Here is a 26703-nt window from a genome sequence, read left to right as displayed (position 1 = left end):
AGCACGTGAAACTGGCACGTGCCGGCCCGTGGACTGGTGAGTCCGAAAATAGTTAGCCTAGTGGGTCTAACCGAGCCAACGGCACAACAAGGATCAGATGCAGAGTACTTTACGTTACACGTATTTACACATAATTCTAAGTACCTCTTAGCAGGCATAACCGAAGTCTGTGCGAACCAGTATTCCCCGGCACCATCCCAGAGGATCAATAACAAACCAGCTGAGTTCCCGTGGAATTATTATCAGAAGCCCACATCTATGAGGCATGTAATCCAATACGCCTTGTGCTATAATTTTATCCTTATCTCCTTTCCTACATCTCTTAGCTAGCAGATACCTCGTCTTTCCATCTTCAGCTATTCTTTTCTTCGTCTCTGTCTTCATCTAGGGTAGGCCGGCCATCTGGCAAAGCATGTCTCAGTCATGCAGATTTGGGTGCCTGAGGCAGAGTCCACCGTCGCGTCCTTCAGCTGCCCCCACGCGTAGCCATGTTCAATCAACACCATCATTCCTCACCGCGAGGCCCATAATCAGCCACGAATCTGAGTGAGTAACACGGATAATTTATCGTCATCCTAAACTCAACTATCTTAATGCCAGAGGCATCACCGCAACGGTAGAAGACAATTGCCAATGTGTGCTCACTTGAATATAAAATCCTGTAGCCCAAACTCAACCTCCTCTTGCTTCTTGACCATCTCACCGCGCATCATACCCTCGAAGCAGCAGTCTCCTACGAGCAGATATTCGCCCCCATCAGAACGAATAACCAGAGGTGAAGGACAGCCGTAAAGAATGCACACCTCGTCACCCACGCGTGTCCCTGGACGCACAAACCCCATATACCCTCTCTCGGTGATCGCAAATGCCCTTGACGCCCAAAGGTTTCGCAACCGCTGCAGGAACATGTTGATGAAGTTCATTGGCGGATCACTGACGGTAGGTTTGTGGAAGGGTAACAAAAAATCCTCGCCGGTATCGCTACCATTTTCGGCTATGCGGGTTCCAAAAGCTGCCGTGGCTTGCGTGTAGAGTTGATCGCCAATGGACTGAAGCGCGACTGAATCATCTGTCTGGGAGACGTCTCTGATGACATTCTCGTCACATGCAGAGTAAAAGTAGCTTAGTGCAGGGTTTCCCTCCGCGGCGATTAACTGCAGTCCTTCTACCGTCGTGGGGTTCTGTCCTTCTCTTTTCCTCAATGCGAGCTCGTTGTCAAGTTTGTCAGAAACCGTGTCAGTCCGAGAAGCCGCCCCGAGACAGAGCATGAACCCTGATGCCAAAACCTTCTCGGACATCCAGATTTGGTCAAAACCCTCATAAGCAGGATTGTGGGGCTCTATCAGTAGCTGAGGAGGGAAGATGGCCTTGAAGAGCTTCTTGTAGATGCCCACTTGGCCACACTGTTCCCCACCGAGTAGTCCAAGGGACATGGCGATTGAGTCTAACATGTTGTTGGTAGGAACTTGGGTCATCTTTGCTATTCTGTCGAATGAAAAACCCCTGGCTGTGAGATGCTTGTCGTTGAATGAGTACAATGGATCCTTTAACCCAGAAGCGTCGAGTTTGTTTTTATGGCCAAAGCCTGACATGAAAATGGGGTACGCATATGGGAATTCCGCATTTCCGATTCTTCGAAAGTCGGGGATCCAAGAAGGGATGTCTGGAAAGGTTGAATCTTCAAACGTACCAACGCCACCCATAGTTATGCAGTAGAGGCTGTTGTAATGTCTTATCCCGTTCGTGACGAGATCATAATAGAGCTCCGCTTCTGATAGGCGATAATTAGGTTCCACGATTCTGTGCTCTGAGGGAATCAGGTTCAGCAAGGCGTAAAACTTGTCGCGGACGTCAGTAGCCTTGTACCGAATTGTCCTTCCAAAAAGAGTGAATATGTCTGAATGGGCCGGCGAGATTTCTTGCAGTGTGTCTCCCAGATGTTCAAGCCAACCCTTATCTCTGTGGAAGTTGAATGTATCAGCTTGACCATCAGCGGTGCCGGTTCTGATGTCAAGAAATTCTCTCAAAGGTCTGAAAACATTGGCATGCCAGTCAGAGCTTCCAGCAAAGCCCAGCTGCAATTTAAACGCCGTTTCCCAAAAGAAGAGGAAAGCAGCCATATTGCTCATATCAAAGCTGTGGCGGCCACAGATGAGATGACAACGGGAGGCGTGTGTGAACTCCTGAAGCACCCAGACCCTCTTCCAGTAAGGGTTCCCGCAAAGTTCCTTCATCGCTTGCCTGTTCGAGTCGTTATTGAGAGATTCTATCTTTTCTGGCATAAACGCTTCCATCCGAGGACAGGTCGATCCGCCGTTTTGATAGTCAGCTTCCATCCCGCCCATAAGCTCTAGTGCGTAAGAAAGCGATGTCTGCATAAACGAGAAGGCCTTTTCTGTGGAATTAAGCTCTTCCCCAAGCCATATGAGAATAGTCTTAGCCCGGCTGTAAATCTGGCTCATAAGGGGTACCTGGTGGCTCTTTTCATCGTCATCGCTCTGGTTGATGCAGAGAGCATCTGCCCAGACGTACTCAATTGAAGGGTCTTCATACAAGCGCTGTAGAGCGGTAAATAAGTTCTGGCCAACCGGTATGCCATGGCCATCTACCCATATAGTGCCGGCAGGATCCGGGCTACCCCAAGTGTAGGACAAAGCCTTGTACGGCGGAGCCTCGTCAAGCTTGAATGTCAGAAGCCTGCATGTGATTGGTGCTCCTCTTTGGCGTGGTGGCGGGTAAAGCAAGGAGCTCAGGAAGGTGACAATGGTTACCGGGGTGACAAATCCAGGAGAGAAAGTTGGCGAGCTCTTTATCTGAAGCAATCTGATTTCTTGGGATGGGTTGTCTAGAGGTTGGTAGATGGAAGGGTTGAGGGTGTGACTGCTCATCTTAAATGGAAGAAGGCCGCTGGAAGATGGAAGATGGAATGGAAAATAGATGTTTTGCGGAGTTCAAGTAGGAAGGCTCATGGCAATATTTCAACTGTGCCCTCTTTTGAAGAGAAGAGTCACGGGTATCAACATTTGGTGAGGCGGGGTTCAAAGCTGGGAAATGATCTGGAGTGAGGCTGAACTGAACCAGTGTGTGTCACGTGTGCTAAGGCTGTTTCAACCTAACAAAGTGAAAGAATGAGGCTGTGCATGAGTGAATTCTAAATAGTGAGGCTTGACAAGATAGCTTGGCAAGGAAAATATGTTGCGACCTTCAAAGTATCCATATCAGTTAACGTTGAGTGAAATGTAGCCAGGCCCATTCACTGTAACACTCTAAAGACAGATTCCTCCACAGTCCGATCCGCCGTTCTCGGGATCACAGTCATCACTCGGGTCGTCATAGCACCAGAGCCCGTCCGGACACTCCAGTCCGGCGATGCCCCCGCACTGGTGTAGCTTCTTAGGCGCACAGATGCCCGTCATATCGCAGGCCATCCCGCATGAGTTTGGGATCCGCGAGTCGTCGATACAGCTTGTGCCCTTCTTGCATGGAGGCGGGGGCTTGCGTGTGTGGCCGCCACAGGTCTGGTATTGATTCTTAAAGTAGCACATTCCGGGGCAGCGGTTCAGGTCTTTGCAGTCAGGAGAGTCGGGAATGCACTCCGTGTCGTCGGGACAAGGGGCGATCTTGAGGCCACATGGGCGGTCGATGCCCTGCTTTGCAGCTACGAAGCTGGTGAGGCCGAGGGCGGCGGCGATGAGGAGGTTCTTGACGAGCATTGTATTCTTGCTGAGTTTGATGGAAGGGACAGGGTGGAATGAGTTGTAGAGAGGATTGAGTGGATGCATCGACTAACGGGACAATCAACCTATCTTATATCTGCCCTTAGACAGTAAGCTTAATCAATTCCAGCCGTGATTCATCTCTCTGAAACACGCATGTAAGACAAAGCCCTTTTGATCTGCAGTCAGCTGCCATAAGGCCTCCGACGGTCCGAGAATGTGATTCCACGATGGGCAAATGAAAGGGTCAGCCACTTCGTATCACCGCGCCATATGCCTTTATTCGCACAGAATGATGCGCTCGATCGTGACGTTGCACAGAGCTGACAAGTGAAACGGTTGTAGCTGTCAGAAGTCGGCATAATTTACCCCGGCGATGATCATCCATGCTGATGGGGTCCCAGTTTTTGAGGCTGGGTCCATTCCAGATGCTGCAATCGGCCGGCAGATCATCCCAGCCTAAATTGTTACTCGCCGCGATGGGCCGAAATGGGGGACGGGATGCAACGTTGAGGTGTTGTGAACTTCTGAAATAGACTATCTTCTTTGACTAATAATAGTGACATAGGGCTTGTAAAGAAAGCTATTGGCTCCCTAGAGAATCTTAACTGCCTACGACTAAATCCGCCCATTCTCGGTACGGACAACCTGCCACGGCCCAATGTAATCAATCTCTTCATAGGTAGGAGGCAATACACGGACCATCCTCCCCGTCGACCAGTCGACAAACCACTTTTTACCGCTCGAGATCACGTAAGAGCTCTTCCGGGGGCTCTTGAATAGGAGGTTGGAGTAGCACAGCTTGGCGTACAGCATGTCGTGCGCACTCGACCACCGGCACTGTGGAAACCATTTCCCCGTCACTGGATTGATCGAGTCGTCTGAATATTGAGGGCCGAAAGAGTCCCAGCGTCGTGATAAAGAAATCCCAACGATAGGCGGATTCGAAATAAGTGTCTCACTGCCATTAGATACATCTCCAGTTGTTGTGCTTGATCGCCGAAAATCGAGCTCACTCCCGAGGTCACGATCGAAGGCGGGTGCCCGCTCTCGGCCGTGGAATAAGCTTATACGCTCCAGCCGTGGGACGCTATAGTCGAAAGGGAAATCCCGGTCTTCGATGGGCGCTGCAACGTTCATGGCTGCGTTCAACCAGTCAAGCCACTTGACAAAGGTGGAGAGTTCGCAACAAGAGATCAAGAACTGGTCAGTTTCTACCCGTAGCCGGATCACATACCGCCGCCTATTTGAATGAGTCAGTTTAGTCTTGTCAATGACGTCAAGGGGTTCAGCTTACTTCTTATAATCAGATGCGATCCCACTCTCAGCGTACTGGAGACTATAGCTCTTCAATAACTTCCCCTGGTCTATCCACGGTGGATTATCAGGGTCAACACTGGGGCCATCATCTGCGGTGCGCCCCCATTGCCAGCTTTTCTTGACGCCATAGATGTTCAGGGCCGTGCCGTGGAGACTAACGTAGACCATTCGCCATTGTCGATCTTCGGCACGCTGCGTGGTGTTTGTGATTTCCATCTTGCGCATGAAGACCCCTTCTAGGTCAATGTCACAATGGTACTCTGGTAGCGTGTCATGTGGCAAGGCGACGGATTCCTCGTAACCAGGGGGTTGCCGTGGTTGTGATTGAATCAAGCGTTGATAAAACAGGTCTTCATCAACAGGCGGCAGTCGTTGAGTATGAGAGGCGTGACCGGACGGTATTTTTCGCTCTGATGAAGCACTGGAATCCTCAATAATACCTACATTCTCGCCCAAGAGGTCGACCTGGTGAGGTGCGTCCGGAGTGTGCAAGTCGTCTGCAAATCGGACAGATCGTTGGCCTTGAATCTTGTCGCCCGCCCTATTCTGTTCACCATCAAAGTCATGGTGTGAGATTTCGGGTGTGGCGCTTGAATCACGGTCATCCTCATCAATGCTATTCCTGGGCGTACGCTCAGGCTCCTTCGGGGTGAGAGGAGCGCCATCAAATTCGTAATCAGAATCATCTGTACTCTCCGTAAAGATGGTGGATGCTCCGGTCTTTATTGTAGTCGACAAGGCAGTCGATTCCGCCATGAACATCAAGTCCAAACCCAAGACTTTTTCTGAATGATCGGCAGAGAACTTATGTAATATCCGAACCTGCTCAGAAGCTGAGTTAGCGGCAGATTCCTCACCGAGCTATGCTACTACGCTTACCTTTTTGGAATCCTTCGTCATCCGCAAGCTATTCTTGACAGCCTCTAAAAGCTCAAGTCGCTGATAGCATAGAGCCCAAGACTCCAAGGAGGACCAGTCTGATGTCTGCTGGGTCGTTTGTATAAGGCTATCCAGGTAGGTCAAAAGCTCGAAAGCGTAATCATCCTCTCCCCTCAAGTGATCAGTTGCAAGGCCACTCAACAGTGGGAGTGGCTCTGCAAGAGAGACGTGTGTCGTCTCCAGCAAGCCCATGATCTGACTCATCGTGGATTCAAGTGGACTTATGTAGACTTCACCAAGAGGGTTTGATCCCACCACGTGCCCAAACACAAAATTTGGAAGGCCCGCTCCTATGACAATAGAGCCAGAGTCTCCAGGAAGGAGCCCTATGTGATGCATTAGTTCACGTAAACCCTGAAAGATACTGTTCTAGCTCACCTGATCCTGGAGACAAGACGACAGTCCAGTACTCAGCCTGTCCCTTGCGCGTGATGCCTCCCAGAAAAGAAGGCACCGGCTGCAGCATCCCACGAAATACTCTTTGCCTTGGGGCAACAATGAGTACAGGGGTTTCTTCCTCAGGTAAGCTGCCCGGTGTGCTTGAGAAAAATGTTGGCTGGCACGGCTGATTGGCGTCGAAAAGGGCGTTGGGTAGCCGAGGTTCTGCTACGCTCATGCTAACTAAGGCCCAATCATTGTCCGGAACTCTACTATATTCGCATGATTCAGAGCAGCTGGAAGGAGCAAGGATTGTAGGATTGACGGATGGGGAGGTCTTGAATGGAAAGGGTTGTGACTCAGGACCTTCGACTTGCGCTTGCTGATCCTCTTCGTCCAGGTCCCCGTACTCGACATCATCCACGAAATCGTCATCGTCATCGCTCGTATGATTATCAGGAATGGAAGTGTGTGTGGTGTAAGTTGATTCGACCATGCCATAATCTGAAGTCGTGCTGGATCTGTCGTCCGATGAGTTGGCCATTGATCGCGTGGTAAACGAAATCGAATCTAGTTCCCGTGCCTCGTGACAACGCGAGTGGCTATGAGGAGGGCTGTTCGTCCTGCGCCGTCGTGAGGTCTTAATTCCTTGATCAAGCAGATGTGCGGCTGTCAGCCCGTAGAACCTTGAATCAACTTGGAGAATGCAACCAATTGTGGAAGTAAGGAAGCCTCCTGATCGATTTGGGATGGCAATGACACGGCCTGACGTGGTGAGCCTGGCATGCGGGCTATGTGTTGGCTCCAGGAACACTGAGGCAGACGCCATAGGATGCTGGTGCGAATACAAGACGCGTGGTCTTTGAGCTCTCCAGAAGTACAGGTTGAACAACGGCTTGAATGTGTCAGATGGCTTTGCTGGGATGCTCTTCCCCCAGCTTTTCCAAGAATATTTTGGTGAGGACTTGCGCAGACAGTACTGCAACTTCAGGTGTTTGCTATTGAGAAGTGATCTCAAGCAGTTAAACTCACTGGGTCGACAAAAGACGATGATGCATGGATGGGCTTCTCCGGCTGATGTTCCGCACATCCGTAGCTCATAGTCGATGTGCTCCAGATGGGCCTTTAACGGCATATGTTGCTCTGCATTCAGCCTGAAGAGATTCACCACCTCGCGGAAACGGCTGCGAAACGCGTCGGGTATTTCTGATCCGCTATGAGGATAAACGTAGATCTTTGGCGAAACATGGGGCAGCTCGACTGCATCTCGGAATGGACCGTTTTCTTGGAATTCCGACTCATCCGGAGTGGTAGTTGGCTCTTGATGCTGAGTGTTATCTAGGGGCGCAATGGGGTTGGGCCTCGCTGCTGAAGTAGCAGGCTGTTTTTGGGCATCTGAGATGTGCGGTATGGACTTCAAGTCACAGGGAACGCTCTCGTCTGAAGAAGGCAGCGGGGGTTCCGGAAGAGCGTTACGAAATACGCTAGAAAGAACACGGGGTCAGATGCGCACACAGCTTAGGGTCGTTTCGAAGATTCTCACCTTGTGAGATTCTTAAGTTTCTTTGGGACATGCAGCAACCTCCTTGATTCGAGCAAGGAGATACTCTCACTCGCAGTCATAGTAGCATTGAAAGCGCAGACCAAAGCCCAAGATAGGAATTATCAATGCCTTAATTCCAAGGGAGGCACCGTTGTTGATAGAGCGGGGGAAGGATGTTGATGGAGGGAAATCAGCCAAGGCCCGATACAGAAATGAGTGGTAGGTTGAAAATCAGTAACTGGTCTTATCGGGAAAGGTGAGACCGACGTGTCAACCTATAGCATCGCGTCTTCCTGCATACTGCCACACTATCGACGCGGCTGATCAGGTTTGTGGTGGCTGTGCTTCTCAAGGCTGATTTCTGTCTGAGCTGCTCCCTACCCGCCCTCACTTCCTTCCTCAAAATTGCCATCGAAGGTAATCGATGAATCTGACCTGGAAATTCCTTTCGAGATGCGCTCCTGCAACGAGGCAGAAGCACATGTGCTGGCAGGCGAGCTTCTTGGTGCTCCCTCTTACAGCAACTCGACTAGTCCGGTTTTCGGCGCGTTCTTCAAGCACTACAATGCAATTCTCAGCCCTTCAACGTTTGGCGACGCCGTTGCCGAGATCGAAAGCCCCGTTTTGAAGTCTCACAAAGATGTTTTATCCTGTGTGCAAATACTCAGGAGCAACCCGGCGTTAACATTTGACAAGTTTCTCGTTTTGGCCTTTTCTGGACGAGACGCTAGGCCTGCCGAGAAGGAGTATGCGGCGAGAGCAGTCATTAGCGCTGCGTTTATGATAAACTGCGCATCCAAGGACTACTACTCCGAAGGATTCCAGTCTGGTTCCCCCATGCGAGTGAAATGGGGGCCGAACCAAGGATTTGCCGACTTTCTGGAGAAAGCCTTCACCGGAAGCCAAATGACAGCTCTTGACCAGGATTCAAAGAGGGATATACCGTACAGAAGCTCATTAAAAGCATGGAAGCTTGTCAAGAGGAACAAAATAAAAATCCGACCCACCAACAACTTGATAGATCACCTACTCTACGATCCGAAGGACCGGGTACTCCATGTGTTCCACCAGACCATGTTCCTCCAAAGTCAGATCAAGCGTTGCAAAACCGGTGATTTTGATATGGATTTTGACGAAAGTTTGAAGCTGTAAGGCACCCTGAACATGGCATGAGAGGAGACTCATCCGGGATAGTGGAATGTTGCCACCGCGGCTGCTCTTCGAAACACTGGTCACCATCCACTGTATCCTCTTCCCAGTAGCGAGCATCGGAAACAAGAGATCCATGAGGCTATTGAAGAAATTGATCAAAAAGGAAGGGTTTGACCCCGAGGCAACATGGGTGGAGTTTGTTAGACCGATTCCGGATGACCTTTCCTTCACATACTGGGGACCGCGGTTGGCTGAACTTCATGACGTGGTGAAGCGACCGAGACCTACGAATTCTCTTGTTTCGTGGTTTGAGAGACACACCTCAGAGAGAAACGCGTTGACTGTGGCTATTATAGGGCTTTTCCTCTCCGTGCTGCTGGGTCTCTTGTCACTGGTGGTTGGTATCTTGCAACTAATTGTTGCATGGTTGGCTTGGAGAGATGACCAGAAAAGGAACGACTAGTGATAGATGAATGAAATATGCAAAGAGCGGTGTTTAATCGCTTGAAATAACATTAAGCAGCAAATCTCCTAAGAATTGATTTGGCCCGCGACTTTTTTACCCCAGTGCCTTGCTTGCGGACCGAGTGTAATAGAAACAATAGCGAGGATATAATAGTGATGTCCAAGACAGGGTCTTCCATACCCGGAAGCAATATGACCCCTTCGCTGAAGTTTGTACATAGGTCTTTCTCGAATCCGCAGTGATGGTAGATTGCCACTATAGAGTTATACCCACCATCTAGAGAGTTTTGCTTCTGCTTTATCAAGTCGTAACGCAAAGATCCAGGGTTGTCCATGTACAATTGCCATTTGAAGGAACGGGGTGGCGTGGCATCCTTAGATTTTGATGCTCCTAAATCAAGCTCCAGACTTGGACACCTAGTTGATCCATCCGTAGTTGGTTCAACGGGTGCGGCATATACCAGTCTTGATGTAATGCAGGGCCGAGCCGCAGGTGACTGAATGGCCAGCGAGAACCCCTGTGTTCTCTGGGAAGAAGATCTAGGACGATCAGCAGGTCTTGTCTCGCACTCTATACTTTGAACTTGCATTGCAACTTCCAACGCGTCTCGTCCGATGCATCGCTCCCGAATCGTTGCTGGCAAACCGCTTGAATCCATGTCTACGAGATATCTGACGTCGTCTTCAGGATGGTCACCACAGGGTTTTAGAAGAAGACAAAACTCGATTTTGTACTTCCTTTCACCAAGTGGAAATGGTCCAAGTGTTTCGAAGTAGTGGTCGGAGATATCGTATATAGGCAGATGAGACGTATTATGGGTGTGAATTGGAAGATAAAGGGCTCGTGCGAGATGAGCAGGAGCGCCCACTTGCACCTGAGCGGGTTTGATCTTTTGTTTGTGTTCAAATTCACGTGGTGAAGACTGAGAGGCTTGGCACCTAGCCGTTGAAACATAATGTGAGACTGCCATTGTTGATTTGAACAAATGATGAAATGAAAAAAGGCAGAAAAAGATGAAGGGATGCTTTGCCTCGGCTTAAATTACAGGTTGATAATATGCTCTTCCTCTTCGTTATATATCGTAGCAGCACTTCATGCAGAGAGTGGAACCGAATTTCGAACAAAGCAGGACCTCGGAAATAGCTATTTGCACTACAGGAGTTATCTTACCTCTTGCAAATATTGACTAAAGGGTTTCCACAAATTGGCAAGGCTGTTCGCCACGTTGAGTCACTCGGGCAGGATCATATCCGAAGACTTGACAACTCCGATTAACACACATCTCCGACAATTCCCACGTCATGTCCGAGAGCCTTTTTCTCCGAATGTGGGCAGCCACGGACAAGTTCCGAGCCTCAATTTCTTGGTAAGACCATGAGCGAGCACTTTGATAAAGCTCAAAAGGCAAACATCTTCTCGTATACAGTATTTTGACTTGACATTTTTGTAGATACGCTACCTATACACTAACATCATCTACGTTGTGAGACCCGAAGCACCGGCTCCAGAAGAAATATGACCCCAAAGCGAGATAATAAATATAGCCATGAAGCTTAAATATAATCTAGCGCAAGGGGTATCATACTGGTTTTGTCACTAGCGAAAGTCGTGGGATCCCTTGGAGTTTGTTATGCGCTCCTCCTGATGTGACACTATTCACAGGCTAGAAAACTGGCTTTTCATAGGTATATCACACAAACTACCTAGCTAACTATGCAGCCTGCAATGCTTATCTTTATTTGGGATCCCCCACCAACAGATCAAGATAATGGCCAACAGCGCCAGGACGACTGGATGCAACGCAGTAGTGCCGAAAACTTGAGCAAGCAGACCTGTAAGAAAAGAAGTGATTGCGCCCCCCAAGCTTCCAATTGTGGTAATGGTTATCATCTCTTTGGACGTCTCCCTTTCCGCTATGGGGTGCGTAAAGATTGCTGCCACATGCGAATAGATCGGGCCGAGCATTGCACCCACGGCAAACGTTGCAATAGTGGTGGTGTTGGCATTAGGCATGAACCAAAGTAGCAGTTGAAAAGCAGATGCTAGAATACTCGATCCATAAACCAAGTGATTTTGACCGAACCGTTCTTCGATGTCGGATGAGCCGAATCTACCGACAGCGATGCCAGCCCAGAAGCTAGCCAGCACGTATCCCAACGATACAGGCTCCCCGGTACGGGTGTCGATGAGAAAAGCAATGGTCCAGCCAGATATAGAAGCCTCAGCACCCCGATAGGCCAAGATGAGAATTGCGCCAAGTAGAACCGTTCGCGTGCATAGCGAATGGGGAATGTCCCCTATAATTGTGTCCGCTACCAACTCTAGATCTCGAGAATTCATATTCGGGTTCTTTCCGCGATACCGAAACGACCACGAAGAGAGAGCAAGAACCGAAATGGTGAGACCCAAGTTGACGATATAAAATCGGCTGCAGTGCATACCCTCAGTTGCCACCATAGCTGTTGCGACAAGAGGACTGGCTGTGGTGCCAATGCCATAGCACGCGTAGAGAATTTCGGATAGAAAGGGCTGGTTCGGAAAATGGGAGCAAAGAGTCTTCCCCCGAACGTTGTTGATCGCCACGCCAAAGCCAACGAAGGCGAACGCAATAGGGATCAGGGGAAACGGCGCTGCTGCCACCATCGGGACATAGCCAAGGATGGCAGCCATATTTGCTATCCTGAAAACGTCGGGTTGGCTGAGGCTCGGATAAAGGTCGTCGAGGAAGATCGCGGCGAAGAGGCATCCGATACCTTGTCCGACGAAGACGAGTGAAACAACGGCATAACCGATGTTGTAGTCTCTTGAGGAACATTAGCTCTAATACAGTTATAGCAAGGAAGAGAAGAGAAGGCACCTTTCCATGTATGGGAGTATTGCTCCCAAACTCCCGTCGTTGAAGCCATTTAGCAGGCTCGCAAGGCCAAGGGTCGCCAGCTGAAGGCTGCTCATCGAGACTTGGACGTCCGGGCCTTCCTCCACGGCCTTCATAGCCTTTGTCTCAGGCATTTGTAAGAGGGTGTATCGATCGGTTCGGTCGTGTCGACATGGCGTGGGTCAGTATGCGCTCGTTGGGCCCACGGCTTGCGTGTTTGAGAAGTCGGGATAGATATCGTGGGAGACGTTGTGTACTTAGTAATAGAGCACGACAAATAGTGGATTGATGAGATGGTAGGTAGAGTAACATCAGCGATCTTTTCCGTAGCCGCCCCGTGACCAGACAACACATGGTGTCAGCTTGCAGAAGTCCGATAGGATCACATCTCCGATCCAAGAAGGCCCCACACATCTCCGACTCCGACAGCTTTGTCACGGCCCCACTCCGATCGGAGACTCACGGAGATGATCAGACGGTGAAGAATTGAGATATGACGAGGCGACAGTTATCCACTCTTCGGTGAAGAGGCTCAAATAAATAACTTGGACCCTAAGATGTTTTTAAAGATTGGAATCAACAGATCATCTTTTCACTTGACCGAGCACCATATCAATCACGTTTCCGATTACAACGTCACGTTAGAGCTCACTACAGTATAATTCTCGGCGAGACATTGCGCCTACGTCGCACTTCTCTTATCAAGTCCTGCCATGCGCTCTCTTCTGGCTCGGATAACTGGGATACCTCCAGTCCGCGTGAAAATAAGGTAACACCCAAACTCGCAAACTCGAAATCTCGAACTAAGCGCCAACCCTCTTCAAGGCCGGAATACGATTATGTGTTTCTTCGCGGATATGGAGAAGAAGCTGTTGGACAGTATCTCCGAGGTAAAGTCACTCTCTCTGTCCGTGGAGGTGAAAGTGTCAGGGGAGTTCAACTCAGACTGTCTCACCAAATTTCTCTTTGGTATGTCGGGACCAAATATGTGACCCTTTGGGACAAAGCTAACATGCTGTAGGGATCACAAGACAGGGTCTGGTGATGAAACGAAAGTGGAAGCATCAGTCGTGAACGAATGGGATTCTTTCCTAGTTGAAGGCCAGCCGAGCGAAGTATCTAGGTCTGGAAGGGTCTACGAATGGCCCTTTGAGGTGTTCATCCAAGGCCATCAAGAGGAGTCTTTCAGGGGGTGCGCCCGTTGCTCCAACACTTATCGATTGGATGTTTTCACCATCCACGAAGATTCCTCACAAACACTCCAGGATTTTATTCCTATCCGGATAATCCGCTTACCTTCGCTCTCTGCCTACGAGTTGATGGATCCTGTCACCGAACAGGGTAAATGGCTTGGAAAGATCCAGCACAGTGTGTCACTGGGCCACAAGGCCATTGCTTTGGGAGGCCTCATCCCAATTCACGCAGAGCTGGCTAAAATCGAGGATGGAGTCCAAGTAACAAAAGCAAGGTTTTGCCTCTATGAACACCACAAGACACTGGACGATGGTGTTGCGTCCTATGAAGGACGCAGGCTCGTGGAGGAGTGGCCGCTCGATTTGACCAACACCAACGAGAAGATTCAAACCTGGGAGCAGTGTTTGAGACTACCAAAGGTAGTCAGGAAGTGCTCGCCGGACCTAGATGCTTGTGGCGTCATCATCAGCCACACACTGCACTTTGCTGTAACGCTGAAGGAGGGCGACACTGAAGCAGACGTACGTGGTCCCCTCTGTCTCTGAGGTTCTTAACTGACAGACTTTGCAGTATGAAACATCACTTCCAATTACGTTGTTTGTCTCCCCAGAGCTACCAATCAACGGCTGGGGCGCTTTCGTACAGGAGAATGATCAGGCCACTAAGGGTGCTCTTGAGGCCTTGTCGGAAGGCATTCAAGCCCCACCAAGGTATTGCAAGATTGACGAGGGAGACAGGCAGTACGAGATTATTGTGGATGCTCCTCCAGCTTACAGCAGGCTGTGAGCACGAGACTTGGACGTAGGAAGACGGACAGGAAGACTAGACCAGAAGATGGATGGATCATAGACGTTTGGATACCCAAATGGCCAAGAGGCCAGTGCATTTTTGGAAATAGACAAAAGGAACAGACAACCATATATCAATTCTCTTAAAATATCTTTATCAGGCCATGAATGGTAATGAGCCCCTGGCTTGTTCTAAGTAGTGGCCGTAAGATCGTCGTCGGCCTGGGGGGTGGAAAAGTCTCCATCCCAAAAGTCCTGTTCAAGTCAGTATTAAAAGATTGACAAGAAATGATTATGTACGTACCCAATCTATTGCATCAGGCCTAAACCAGTCAACGTTGCTAACCCAGTCTTCAAATCTACTTTCGGCCAACTCTCTGGCCGGAGATGGTGGCGAGGCTCGTGACAAGCGTAATCTAGAATCATCAGCTTCTGATTGTAAATGCGAATTGTGAGTGACTTACTGGAGGCAGCGCAAGATGGGGTAAATGTGCGAACAAGCTGGACTCTTTCTTTTCAGGCACTCTAAGCGTACTACCGCAGCATCAATCACCGCCAAGTGCTCGGTAAAGTCGGCGTCGTTGGGCATATCCAATAGGCACGAAGTGAGAGCAACAGCTCCGTGGAGTGCATTGCAGCTAATTGTGCCATTGACGAGCCAGCGATAACACTTCAACCTCGGAAGCTGGAAGAATTGACGATGTATGTCCAGCAATGCCAAACCGGATTGAGCGCATCTGTCTCTGGATTCTGGTCGGAATCGGGTTGATCGAGAGTGATGGAATGGGCGATGGAGAAGCAGGTAAAGCTGATGTGCATAGGTCTGTAGAATGCACCAATGCGCATAACCCGCAGTATCCAAGATGCTTCTTGCGCCATTGACGAGATACAGAGAGTCCCACTGCTGTTGCTGCGCCGATATCTCGGCGTCAAATGGGCCGAGTGCCGCTTCATTGAGCTGGTTTGGGCCGGACACATGACTATGAACTCGGGTTGATAGTTGAAAGAGTTGAAAGTGAAACCTGATGAGCGACATATGCGTAACTCGACGGGATGAAGCCTGAGCTGGTGGTGTCAAGATGGCATGCTCTTGTATCTCATCGTCGTTAGCGTCGGCTGGCATCGTGGCTTTCATGTTGGCGAGAGAGGACAAGTCAATATCCCGATAGAGAAGTGTCTGGTCGGTGTGAAGGATCAAAATTCCCGCCCAGCAGCGTCGGCGACGCTCTCTTTCGATGAAGTTGGACGCATCACCATTACTATGGCAGCGGAGAGCGATGGCGATATGCAACGCGTTTCCCAGCAGGACCCAGCCATATTCAGTTCCTTCAGTATTGGCGATGGTGTGAATCAGGATCAGCAGTGCTTCAAGAGTGTTGAGATTGTGTCGGACTAGGAACTGATCCTGTGAAAGACACATCATGGCTGCCTCTCGACACCGAAGTGATAAGCCGGAAAGATCCCGGGGCGTAGATGAGTCTTCCCATAGCTCTGACAGACCGGGATCGGTGGGAGGGACAGTCTTGAGAGTCAATCCGCAAATGGCGTAGAGAAGTGCCAGCCATGAGAGATCCGCTTGTTGAGGATTTTGTAAGAACGCCCAGTACTGCTTCTGGAACGTCGGACCATGGAGAATGTGGAAAAGTGGAGAGAGTGTTGCGAAGTAACGGGTGACTAGATACTCGCAGACGGGGTCAGGCGGTAGCACCGCAAGGAGTTCGGTGACTGGCTTGCTTGGGCCAAAGGACAAGGTGAAGGGAACATCCGTGGGAGCTGGGGGAGTCGGCTCGACCGGCGGCCGACATAGGACGGCATCCCATCGGCTCTGGATCGCCTCCGGACTTTGACTTCGGGGCAAGACCGACTCACCCTCCGGCTCCGATAGCTCGGAAGGCTGATGCTGTGGCTGCAATGAGGGCCGGCTAATAGGGGGTAGAGCCCGCCGCCGTTGAGGCGCGCGCCGGCAGCTCGAAGGGGCGTATGAGCAAGAGGCTTGCCAACCCCTTCGCAAGCACGTCGCGCAGGGCAGTTGACGATCGCATCGGAGTTTAGAGTGCCTGCAGGGCTCACAGCTTAGTGGCTTTCGGGGACGGCGCTTCAGGTGTCCATCTGCTGTATGAGAGCTAGGAGTGCTTTGGGTCGAATCGTGCGTCATGGCGATCGGAGTTGATAGATAGTACAAGATAGCCGGAGCAAGAGTTTGACGTGGTGAAGTGAGGGTCTCGGACATTTGTGTGGATCGGATCGGACATGTGACTCGGAGTTGAGTGAAGAGTTTTCTCCGGGTCCTCTTTACGTCATCTCCGACTGGCGTGATCACGTTTATTGACTCCATGTCAACTTCATGGTCACCAAGCTAGAGAAGAGTGAGGAGTTAAATGAAATGATTTAATTGCATCTTGATAACGATCTTTCGAGTTGTTCAGCAAATAACTCAATCCATTGAGGCAGACACCGCCAAGTCTTTTCAGCAATGCCTCCACAAAAGGCCTGACATCTGTCTGGACTTCCCCGACCATGAAGGGAATGATCAAAAAGACACCGTTTTGCAAAGATATCATGTTGCAAGCTTTCAAACTGATAAAAAGAGCATTCGGAAAGCCTATCTGATTGCCCTGAGGGGTGACTATCCGGGGTGAACTGGGATTGTAGAACACCAGTGTGAGTGGCCATACCGTATCAGTCGATAGGGCGACACGATTGTTTTTGCAGACATGACGGAGAAGACGTACAACAGCAGTGTCAGTGCTGGAAACAAGGTCAAGCTGAGCCTCTACCCAGCTTTGGATCACACGGCAGCTGTTGGAGCATCAGCCCCTGAGTGGCTGGCGTTCCTTGAAGGCCTGTTGAAGGGACAAACGATCAAGCACTCAACAAAGGAAAAGAAGGTTGCTTTCGATCTTGAAAATGCAAGCAAGCCTCCCGATACTGTTTGAGCTTGTTGGAAGTGACCTGGCGGAGGGGGATCTTTGAGCTTGAGTAGATATCGCTTATTTTGTATCTACAATTGCGATCGACCTTCATTTAGGCAATCAGACATATTTTCAACTCGTATGAAATCCTTCGCACAACTTCCTTTTCTCCAACCATGTACGGGGTCTCTCCCACTAGACGGACTTTCGACCTTCTAGCTCACTTAACTCATCAAGAGCCGGGATCAACAAACTTTCATTTGCCGCTTAGGCATCTCCGAGGCAGCGGACGCGGAAGTTACCCGTGGAGGTCTCAGAGTCAAGGGGGACCCAGATGGATCCAGCGTCGCCGCTGGGCTGGAACTTGCCCGCGTAGTAGTCGAACAGGGGGAACCATACGACAACACCGGACTGGTTGCCCTCGCACTCGATGGGGATCTCGATGCTTGTGCCACTGGTAACAGAGTAGCTGGAAGACACCTCGAGACCAATCTCGGCTGTCATTACGTCGAAGAGTGAGCCCCCGAGGCTGACAGAGGCTGTGATGCCAACAGTCTCGGTCTTGCTCTTGGAGGCTACCCATTTACCGCCGTTGGGTAGGCGGTCGGTCATCTCAATCTGAGCCCCTGGTCTCTCGACACTCTTACGGCGGTTTGTGATTTCGAAGCTATCATCATCCTGTGGGCGTATTAGTTTAACTTGGCAGGGGGCCATGGCAGTCACTTACTCGAGCATGTAAAGCGTGCTTGGCTTTCTGCTCTTCTTCAATCTGCTTGACCTCTGCCTCATTCTCCTCAAGACTCATGACCTCCTCAGTCACGCCTGCAGATCTATCCACAGCCGCCTTCATGGCAGCCTTCCAATCTGTGTTAGCCCTGATGGCAACCTCGGTCCAAGGCTTGGGCTCAGCGGGAGACTCATAGCCGCCACCGTCATCAGGCTCACAGTAAGAAATGATGGCGCTAGTGCGTCGTCCCCATTCCTTGCTGGAATCGCAAACTTCCTTGTCCTCGTTGTTGCAGAACGAGATGCGGCAATTACCTTCGCGGAAGATGCGACAGGCGCGTTGATTGACGCAGACGTCACGCTCGTCACCATTGCCAAAGTAAACATTGCCGTCAATGATGCTTCGACCTTTACGCCAGTCAGTCATCATGTATCGCACACTGAAAACGGGGTTTCTTACAGTCTTTGTAGGACGGCTGAATCAGTCCGTCGCATTCAATGCCAGGCTTTGGGCGAGTTCCGTCAAACTCGCCGTCAGATTGGGGTACTGGGGTTCCCGTGACGAGACCATGGATCATGGCGAGGAGGGCTAGGGAGGTCTTGGAAAGAAACATGATGAGCAATCGGCGTTTCTGTCAGGCAAAAAAGGGGTAAGGGTGATGGTGCACTGCTGTTATTTCTCAGGTGATTCTTTGTACTGGAGATGTCGTGCTGCTTGTTGAACTGAAATTATACCACGAAAAGTGAGCCATCTTTATACTCAATAGAGGTCACCCCAAACGCCCTTGATCGCATCGTTTCTCCCAAATCGTCCCATTACTTCGTCCTCTGTTTCAACGTCATCCGCCACAGACGTCAAAGAGGCATCCTGAGATCCTCGATACCTTGCGCTCTGAAGGATTAAGATGCATTCACGAGTATAGCCCACTATGACGATCTTGTTGGTAGTTGTTCGGACGGTCGGGGACTCGGGGAGGCCGGATCCTAGGGGGTGAGATATTCCTTCAGAATCTGATACAGATAACATCTCGAGAATCATTTGCGAGGATACTGCTTGGCAAGTAGGTCCTGAGTATCTGATAGGGCAAAGAAGCTAGAATTCTCCGCAAGTTGGAAAGGTACTGCCTCGTTAAACTAAGACATGCAACTCGGCTGTGAAGGGGAGCAGCTATGCGAGAGAAGAGGGATTTGAGGCAGCCAAGACCATGTGCTGACTTGTTTGGAGTAAAACATTGTTGTTTTCTGGGTATCTTCAAAAGTTCTCGGGCAGTCTCGAAAGGAGCTTCCCGAAACTGAATAGAATCGCGATGATCCGATGGCCTGCGTCGACAGTCAGGTCAACACAACACTAGGTGCGCTGCCTGGGCGCAAGAAGCTGACTTTGAAGATCATTTGCTGTCCCTTTTCTTAATCTCTCACTTCTAATATGATCTCATGGGTACTAGATTCGAAAGGTCCCATGCGGTGAAGAGTGCTAAAGGGGAATATTCATCGCCGATTGTTCTTCTTTGAGAAGTAAGCGACGGGCAACTGAGACAGGAGAGGGAATAAACACGAGACGTGTCAAGAACCCTTGTCAATAGGAAGCACGGGGAATTAAGTGATCGGCACAAGCATTCTCGGAGACTTGTCAACGCTATCTAGATTTCCAGAAGGAAGCTAATTCAGCGCCTCAAACAGGACCAGACTACATCTACTACGAGAGTTACTCGGACGCATAAAGACAAAAGACTATGAAAGGCAGGATTAAGCTCTTTGTTTTAAGTTCCGACATTCCTAGTCAGTCACAAAAATCCTTCATGTCGTCAGCCAAGATAACCCAGCCCCAGATGATCAGTCTTTGAGAACCTTGATGGCCAATTCCAAGACATCACAGTGGGACGATGACCAACACGCATTTCATGCGAGGATTGCACTCTGCCATAGAAATGACTGCAATAGCTATGCCAAGAGCAAACATGAGTTTTGTTGGTAGGATCATCGCTGCTTGGACAAGTTGGGAGAAAGGTGTTGGCCGCAAGGGAGACTGGGGGCCTACATAAGCTGAATCAGAAGGGAGAGACCACACCTTCATCCTCCAACGCAATTCCATCTTTTTTCTTGACACTTCTGCGGTCATGATTTCCTCACAACGCTTCCTTCTTGCCGCGGTGGCATCTGTTTACATGGTGTTGCCTGGAGCAGCTCAATGCCCTACTTCAGTCAGGAAAATCAACGATGGCAATTTCACATTCAATGCGACTGGAGACACCTCAGTCACCTTTGTCAACAAAGATCCTTGGCACCTTTCTTTGACCATTGAGGATTCTCGTCGAGAAAACACGCGTTACGGCTCGGAATGGAACACGCTGCAAGACTTGGGCGTCTTTCTTAGCGTCCCAGAGTCGTTCATTGGCACAAGAGATGGCAATCGGACTCAAGTCTGCACGTACCGAATGGTAGGCCAAAACGCAACTTCCGATGCTGAGGACAACAGTGCAAAGTTGTCTTGCAACGGCATACTCAGTGAAGACTGCCAGAAGGCGTTGCGAAGTGTTTCAGCCCCAAAAGATGGGGAATGCCCATCAGCACCATCAAACGTGGCTGAGGCCTGTGGGGAGTCGATCAACATCTGGACCTGTAAGTTGTCTTGTCCGTTGATATTAGCTGAGCGGATGCTAATTATCACTTCCAGCCGTTCCTCTAAACTTTTCAAGTTCCAACTGCTCAGTTGACGAGCTTCCTGGTGTCAGTCTGCCCGACGACTACGAGACCTTTCAGCTATCTGGAGGTGGCCTTGTTCCTCCTGATGCCGAGAAGGACTCGTTTGAGGTGTATGACCTACGCGTCCAACAACCCATCCCAATCCTTTTGTCAGTGCTGCTCCCGGACGGCAAGTCGGCTGCTGAAGTCATATGCCTGGCTCCAAGTAACATCACGCAGAGCAGTCGTGAGCCAGAGGCAGAGTTTCCACCCAATGCTGCTGGTAGCTTGGAACCAAGAGGGGCTTTGGCCTTTGTGGTGGCGGCTATGTGCGTTGCGGCAATGATTCTAGCGCCTTGATAGAGACAGAAACAATGCTGCTGTGTCCTTGCGCAACTGTTCAGTAATGTCCGTTCCTATTAAACGTTTCGAGTTCTTGCTGTGCCTTTCCTGAGCCTTTCCACGCCATACCCTTCTCGTCAAGTTCAGAATTTGATTTGCCAATGGGGTCTGGTTCGCCCAAATCTTACCAAGCCCTTATAGGAAGGTCAATCTGCTAGAACTTAACCCCAGCCGCTGTCAACATGGATACACGAGAGCCTCAATGGCCCGCCAACGACACCAACGTTACACGACGAAGATCATCTCCACATCAAGAAAAGATCTTTTGCAACGTTAATTCCGAAATTGACGTGCAATCAAGGATTGTGGTTCGTATTGCAAATCGATTCCCAACCGACCGGTTCCTTTGTATTAAAAATCCCCGTCAAATTGCCGTTGTTGCCGGTTGTCGGTCTACTATGCTAAGGCGCATTTTAGCCTATTGGGCCGGGTCGGAACTTCTGTAGACTTCGACATGCCCCAGTTATATTGCGCCATTTGCCTCCTTAACCAGCGTCGCAGTTTGAAGTTGGCATCGCGTGTTGGTTCGCCTCTAAGCAGAAGTTCCTGTTGAAATTGTGATCAGGTCAAGATCCTCCAAAGCACGTTGTTCCTGGGTGGACATTCTTTGGGGCATGCGCCGTTCGTTTAGTTCGTGGGTCACGCCATTTCGATCACGAACTCATCGGTTGTACAGGTTCGGTCCATTTGATGGGTCCAATGTTTGACATGATGGAAACATTGTTAGATCTGTCGATCGTACTTATAATGTTACCATGTTCTATTCGCGTCCTTTTGCTTTTCTAGATCTGCAACTGTACTCAACACAGACCACTGAATCCCATGCCTTTCTGAACGATTACCTACCTACCTTGACAAACAGGTAACCATGACGACCAACGCCAGCCCTGATGGGGGCATAAAGCCCACTGCTATTGCAACCACGGAGGGCGCTTTCGCGCCTGAGGAGCCGTCCTCGCCGGACCTTTCCTCCAAAAGCAAGGATGACCGGGACCACGAGGTTCATCGACTCCAAGACGAACACGATGAAGCTACAGTTTATGTCAAAGGACATCCTGTCATTCGCAATGGTAACTCGCTGTGTGGTGTCTCTCTTTGACTTACTGCTGACATGCATGAACAGGCATGGATGTATCCAAGTACTTGATTTCGGACCGTGATGATGGGGATCCCTCCTTGACCTTTCGCGCTATCGTATTGGGTTCCCTCTTCACAGCCCTTTCCAGCGTCATTACGATGCTCTACGTTTTTAAACCAACTCAAATGCAGGTTTCTGCAGTCTTTCTACAACGTGCGTTATCTCTCACCTTGTGGCCCCTCGCAGTCTAACACGGATATCAATCTAGTTCTCGTTTATATCTTCGGCCAAGCCTGGGCACTTGGTACTCCTCGCCCCGATCGATTCAAGTCTCCCTGGGTTCAAAGAATCCTCCGATTCCTGAACTTTGGTCAGCCCTTCAAAATCAAGGAGCATGTCGTCGCCGCTCTCATCGCCTCATCCGGAAACAATGGCCTGTCCGGAGTCGAAGTCTACGGTGTTGAACGACTATTCTACAACCGCAGCGTTACTGCCCTTACAGCAGTTCTCGCAACATTTTCCATCTCTCTTTGCGGATTTGTCTTGGCTGGTGTTTTACGGCCATTGATCGTCTACCCCGCCGAGATGGTATACTGGTCTACGCTTCCGCAGGTGGTTCTCTATCAGAACCTCCACTTCGACCAAAAGGCCAACCGTGACCGCCTCATCAAGTTCGGCTGGGCTCTCGGCATCGCCGCCGTTTGGGAGATCTTCCCCGCCTATGTTATGCCCTGGCTTGGAGGCATCTCCGTCTTTTGCCTTGCGTCTATGAAAGCGCCTGAACACACCCGCACCATCTTCACCACCGTCTTTGGGGGCGCCTCTGGCAACGAGGGCATGGGTCTTTTCAATATTTCGTTGGATTGGCAGTACATCCAAAGCCAGTTCCTGTCGCTCCCTCTCAAGCAGCAGCTTAACACTTGGATTGGCTACTTCTTCTGGTACATTGCGATGCTTGCTTTGTACTATGGAAATGCGTGGAGCGCAAAGAAATTCCCCTTCATGTCGACATCTCTCTTCCACGAGAACGGAACCAGATTCGATAGTACGAGTATTCTCAATAATCACGGCACCATCGACTTTGACAAGCTTGACCAGATCGGTCTCCCTTATATGACGTCAAGCACAGTCTGGGGATATTTCACGATGAACTTGGCCATTGGTGCACTGATTACACATGTCATCCTCTTCTATGGCAAGGACATGCTTCTGGCTTGGAAGCAGGCTCGCAGCAGGACTCAGCCCGACCCTCATTATCAAGGCATGCTCAAGTACAAGGAAGTTCCTATGTGGTGGTATATCGTCCTCTTTGTGCTTTGCTTCATCGCTGGTATCGTGGTCACTACTAAGGGCGAGACGACTCTCCCAGCTTGGGGCTTCATTGTTGCTCTTCTTCTGGGCGGCTTTATCGCCCCCTTCTCTTGTATCCTATACGGACTCTATGGAACGGGAGTTGGAACCAACGCACTATCAAAGATGATAGGCGGCGTTGTGCATCCTGGCCGACCTCTGGCGAACCTGTACTTTGCCAGCTGGTCTCACCAAGTCATTCTCTTGGCTGTCAACCTTTCGAACTGGCTAAAGGTCGGACAGTATACCAAAGTACCGCATAGAGTCATGTTTGCCACCCAGATCTACGGAACACTTCTCGGCGCAGCACTCAACTACGTTGTCATGACTACTATTGTCAGCAACCAGAAGGAGATCCTCCTGGACCCTGTTGGCAACAACGTTTGGAGCGGCTCAACGATGCAGAGTCTCAACTCACAGGCAGTCACATGGGCAATGGCGAAGCAAATCTATGGCGAGGATGGTCGTTATCTTATTGTTCCTCTCGGTCTAGTCATTGGCCTCGCACTGCCCTTTGCGCATTGGGGCCTCATCAAGGTGTTCCCACGCGCGAAATACTGGCCCATCAATACCGCCATTATTGCCTCATACTCTGGCGCCACAACTTACTTCGGTATCACCTCCTGGATCTGGTCGTCGATTGCGGTAGGTATCTTCTCACAGGTCTACCTCCGACGCCGGCTCCCCAACATTTACAACAAGTATAACTACCTCATCGGTGCTGCGTTGGATGGAGGATCTCAGATCATCATCTTTATTCTGTCTTTTGCAGTCTTTGGTGCAAGCGGAAAGGAGAGGCCGTTTCCTACTTGGTGGGGAAGGCCAGATGGGAACCCAGACCATTGTCTGTAGATTAGCAGTCTTCTGGCTGGGAATTAGTGTAGACACAGCGGGCATTGATCTCGTGGGCCTGAAAATCATGGTCGGTGGACTTGTCGAAGTCTAGGCCGGGCAGATTACCGTTCATGGCTTGTTGGGGTATCTAAGAGGCCATGCCTACAAATCAAAATTGACCCCTATTCTAGATTTACCACATGAATTTCAGATCGGACCATGGCCTCTTTAAGCTGAAAAGGGTGATATAATACACACTGTGCTCGCCCGGCCTTGGCAGCCAGGGTGTGGTGTGACTGGCCAGGGTGAAGACGCCACACAGTCCAGTAACTTGCTCAGTTATGCCTGTCATTTTATATAAAATGATTGGCTACTATTTACTCGGTATGTGGTAGGCTACGCATAGTTAAAGCACATATTCATACAGTATTCTTATAACGGCGAATAATAACCTGGGAAGGCGTTTCTTTTATCGAGACTGCCATCTCGACTAGGCTCGGGACTCAAGACAGAGGCAAATAGATATGATCTGGAGCTTTTACGTCCTTTTCGTTACAGCCTTTTTCCATCCTAGGCTTTCTTTGCAGACTTTGTCGGGCCCGTGACAAGCCTGGCTGCGAAAGGGATAGGCCATGCAAAGCTATCTATAGGATCCTCTGTTACTTCGCCTGAAGTTACCAGATCAACTATCGCAACGCCGATGTAGCCTCCAATAGCTGTGAAAACGTGCCACCTGTTTGCTGTTAACGACGAATAAAAGAGCACAAGAGTATAAGAGCGGAACATACCATCCGTGCAGCTCCAGGAGAAACGCAACGGGTATGCCGACTGAGCGTCTCGCGTCGATAAGGTGATGACACGCCCAGTCATCTATCAGCCACACAATGTATCCAAGGAGAAAGAATCCTATACTAACGTCAGTTGCATTCGTGAGTTTTTTACGAGCAGGATAGCTTACCGCCTCCAAGCAGGGCAACGTTACGAACTGCCCTCCTGACTTCTGGGTCTGGTACTTGCTGAGGAATCAACTTGAGGTTTCGAGTGGCAATGATGTAGACTCCCAGGCCAAATGTCGTGGCATGTAATAGGAATTCATCCATGACCATATGGGTCACCATGACAATAGTAAAGAGTGAGCCAAGGATTATTCCAATCCACTTGGTCTTCTGTGGGCTTGCCTTGAAGGTGAGGAGACGATACATAAGCGGCGTTGTGAGGAGGTGCATCGACAGCTCATCAGCTATCAGACAGTCAGAAGAGTCAAAGATAAGCAGGCAATGTGAACCTACACATCTGAGTGTGGTACTTCATCGTCATATGGTATCCGGCTGAGCATATGCCCACACCGATTAGACCACAGTATGAGATCCATCGTGGTACCGTAGGGGATTTTGAAGATCGGGACAAGCCATAGATGCCGTAGGCGACTACACGGTGTGAGCGAGTTGTCTACCGAGTTCGGATGGGACCGACGGACCGAAGGTGAGACTGCTCAGAGTGTTTACGAATTCAGCGATATACCGCGTCACAACATAATCCTGGGAGTGTGGGAAGACACGTTAGAGCTCTATCTTGATGATCAATGCCTGAATCAAGTACCTCCTCGCAGAAACTATAGACGCCAGTTAGCATAGCCACAATCTCAGTGGATACATATACTTACTTCAGATATGAAGTCTGAGGTCCCCAAAATGGTGTCGCCATGGCCGTCTCAACTCCCGATTACCGTCGCGATGTTTTGTTTTTGCCACTTTTCCCCAAGGGCTACGAAACCAATTTATACGCGCCCCCCGGACCAGCCGGCACGCAACCCAAGACACAGTTATGACGTTGGGCGGTGGCTTGCAGCAGAAAATCTGCAAGACCTCGGGAGGAGTTGACCAATGGGAGACTAGGGAATTAGACACATATCTTAGACTGCAAGAAAAAGTGCCGAGTGTTCCGGTGCCCAGCTTGTCTGCGGTATTTTGGCCGAGTCTTGTTTACGACGTGTCCTTTACTGGATTACACAATTCTTAGAGATGGAGTTATCTTGACGGGTCAACATATCGTAGTCAAGTTGCTTACGATCTTTGACCTCTCAGAAATGTCATCGTTATCTCCCCCGGAAAACTATTCCCAGACTTCGTCCAATTGGGACAAGTGCCAAGAGTCTAGACGAGTTACACCCTTGCACATTCATGTGAAGCCGAGCTGGGGATGCATTAGTAATGCTATGCACTCTGTGCAAGGGTAGATAAAGCTGCATAACTCAAAAGAGTGCTCCAGGGTAAGTGCCAGCATCAACAACCCCAACCTACGGATGCCATTAAGTCATGCTACAAAGAGGAAATCCGCGTCCCTATAAT

The 26703-nt window shown here is 50.0% G+C and overlaps 12 protein-coding genes across 12 annotated transcripts; 4 read left to right on the top strand and 8 right to left on the bottom strand.

The window, feature by feature from the left end:
• Positions 1 to 641: 641 nt before the first annotated feature.
• On the bottom strand, positions 642 to 2888 carry NECHADRAFT_83110 (uncharacterized protein; the record flags this gene model as incomplete). Its single annotated transcript, XM_003044369.1, has 2 exons — positions 642 to 1678; positions 1952 to 2888. The coding sequence occupies 2 exons, from the start codon at positions 2886 to 2888 to the stop codon at positions 642 to 644; spliced, it is 1974 nt and encodes a 657-aa protein (XP_003044415.1).
• Positions 2889 to 3266: 378 nt separating this feature from the next.
• NECHADRAFT_122727 (uncharacterized protein) lies at positions 3267 to 3713 on the bottom strand (the record flags this gene model as incomplete). Its single annotated transcript, XM_003044368.1, has 1 exon — positions 3267 to 3713. The coding sequence occupies one exon, from the start codon at positions 3711 to 3713 to the stop codon at positions 3267 to 3269; it is 447 nt and encodes a 148-aa protein (XP_003044414.1).
• A 633-nt stretch (positions 3714 to 4346) lies between these two features.
• On the bottom strand, positions 4347 to 5465 carry NECHADRAFT_5366 (uncharacterized protein; the record flags this gene model as incomplete). Its single annotated transcript, XM_003044367.1, has 2 exons — positions 4347 to 4959; positions 5014 to 5465. Coding segments are annotated over 2 exons (1065 nt in total), but the record flags the coding sequence as incomplete, so codon positions are not given.
• Positions 5466 to 8108: 2643 nt separating this feature from the next.
• On the top strand, positions 8109 to 9511 carry NECHADRAFT_83107 (uncharacterized protein; the record flags this gene model as incomplete). Its single annotated transcript, XM_003044489.1, has 4 exons — positions 8109 to 8115; positions 8178 to 8224; positions 8314 to 9044; positions 9091 to 9511. The coding sequence occupies 4 exons, from the start codon at positions 8109 to 8111 to the stop codon at positions 9509 to 9511; spliced, it is 1206 nt and encodes a 401-aa protein (XP_003044535.1).
• A 52-nt stretch (positions 9512 to 9563) lies between these two features.
• Positions 9564 to 10484, bottom strand: NECHADRAFT_45614 (uncharacterized protein; the record flags this gene model as incomplete). Its single annotated transcript, XM_003044366.1, has 2 exons — positions 9564 to 9978; positions 10030 to 10484. The coding sequence occupies 2 exons, from the start codon at positions 10482 to 10484 to the stop codon at positions 9564 to 9566; spliced, it is 870 nt and encodes a 289-aa protein (XP_003044412.1).
• A 737-nt stretch (positions 10485 to 11221) lies between these two features.
• Positions 11222 to 12466, bottom strand: NECHADRAFT_45713 (uncharacterized protein; the record flags this gene model as incomplete). The annotated part of the gene is made up of 2 exons (XM_003044365.1): positions 11222 to 12317; positions 12372 to 12466. 2 exons carry the CDS (start codon positions 12464 to 12466, stop codon positions 11222 to 11224), a joined length of 1191 nt encoding a protein of 396 aa, XP_003044411.1.
• Positions 12467 to 13102: 636 nt separating this feature from the next.
• On the top strand, positions 13103 to 14369 carry NECHADRAFT_83105 (uncharacterized protein; the record flags this gene model as incomplete). Its single annotated transcript, XM_003044488.1, has 4 exons — positions 13103 to 13158; positions 13215 to 13358; positions 13411 to 14104; positions 14154 to 14369. 4 exons carry the CDS (start codon positions 13103 to 13105, stop codon positions 14367 to 14369), a joined length of 1110 nt encoding a protein of 369 aa, XP_003044534.1.
• A 194-nt stretch (positions 14370 to 14563) lies between these two features.
• On the bottom strand, positions 14564 to 16526 carry NECHADRAFT_101146 (uncharacterized protein; the record flags this gene model as incomplete). The annotated part of the gene is made up of 3 exons (XM_003044364.1): positions 14564 to 14626; positions 14676 to 14787; positions 14836 to 16526. 3 exons carry the CDS (start codon positions 16524 to 16526, stop codon positions 14564 to 14566), a joined length of 1866 nt encoding a protein of 621 aa, XP_003044410.1.
• Positions 16527 to 17550: 1024 nt separating this feature from the next.
• Positions 17551 to 18623, bottom strand: NECHADRAFT_83103 (uncharacterized protein; the record flags this gene model as incomplete). The annotated part of the gene is made up of 3 exons (XM_003044363.1): positions 17551 to 17961; positions 18011 to 18417; positions 18470 to 18623. The coding sequence occupies 3 exons, from the start codon at positions 18621 to 18623 to the stop codon at positions 17551 to 17553; spliced, it is 972 nt and encodes a 323-aa protein (XP_003044409.1).
• Positions 18624 to 20174: 1551 nt separating this feature from the next.
• NECHADRAFT_45779 (uncharacterized protein) lies at positions 20175 to 21051 on the top strand (the record flags this gene model as incomplete). Its single annotated transcript, XM_003044487.1, has 2 exons — positions 20175 to 20628; positions 20684 to 21051. The coding sequence occupies 2 exons, from the start codon at positions 20175 to 20177 to the stop codon at positions 21049 to 21051; spliced, it is 822 nt and encodes a 273-aa protein (XP_003044533.1).
• A 741-nt stretch (positions 21052 to 21792) lies between these two features.
• Positions 21793 to 24373, top strand: NECHADRAFT_95155 (uncharacterized protein; the record flags this gene model as incomplete). The annotated part of the gene is made up of 4 exons (XM_003044486.1): positions 21793 to 21850; positions 22131 to 22163; positions 22217 to 22384; positions 22440 to 24373. 4 exons carry the CDS (start codon positions 21793 to 21795, stop codon positions 24371 to 24373), a joined length of 2193 nt encoding a protein of 730 aa, XP_003044532.1.
• Positions 24374 to 24793: 420 nt separating this feature from the next.
• On the bottom strand, positions 24794 to 26083 carry NECHADRAFT_62486 (uncharacterized protein). Its single transcript, XM_003044362.1, has 7 exons — positions 26019 to 26083; positions 25955 to 25967; positions 25833 to 25893; positions 25645 to 25782; positions 25314 to 25595; positions 25144 to 25261; positions 24794 to 25088 (listed from the first exon to the last, which is right to left on the bottom strand). The coding sequence occupies exons 1-7, from the start codon at positions 26057 to 26059 to the stop codon at positions 24926 to 24928; spliced, it is 816 nt and encodes a 271-aa protein (XP_003044408.1). The 5' UTR covers positions 26060 to 26083; the 3' UTR covers positions 24794 to 24925.
• Between the last annotated feature and the right edge of the window lie 620 nt (positions 26084 to 26703).

The sequence above is a fragment of the Fusarium vanettenii genome, assembly GCF_000151355.1.
Source record: "Fusarium vanettenii 77-13-4 chromosome 7 genomic scaffold NECHAsca_22_chr7_11_0, whole genome shotgun sequence".
NCBI classification, from domain to species: domain Eukaryota; kingdom Fungi; phylum Ascomycota; class Sordariomycetes; order Hypocreales; family Nectriaceae; genus Fusarium; species Fusarium vanettenii.
The sequence above is the reverse complement of the archived record's forward strand: the minus strand, read 5'-3'. Positions and strand labels throughout refer to the sequence as shown.

What these genes read in the sequence shown, in the direction of transcription:
- NECHADRAFT_62486 (XM_003044362.1), bottom strand. Translation starts at nt 26,059, where the DNA reads ATGGCGACACCATTTTGGGGACCTCAGACTTCATATCTGAA. An exon ending in GAAGTACCACACTCAGATGT is followed by an intron (nt 25,596 to 25,644) that starts GTAGGTTCACAT and finishes ACTGTCTGATAG; the next exon opens with CTGATGAGCTGTCGATGCAC. An exon ending in CGTTGCCCTGCTTGGAGGCG is followed by an intron (nt 25,262 to 25,313) that starts GTAAGCTATCCT and finishes ACGTTAGTATAG; the next exon opens with GATTCTTTCTCCTTGGATAC.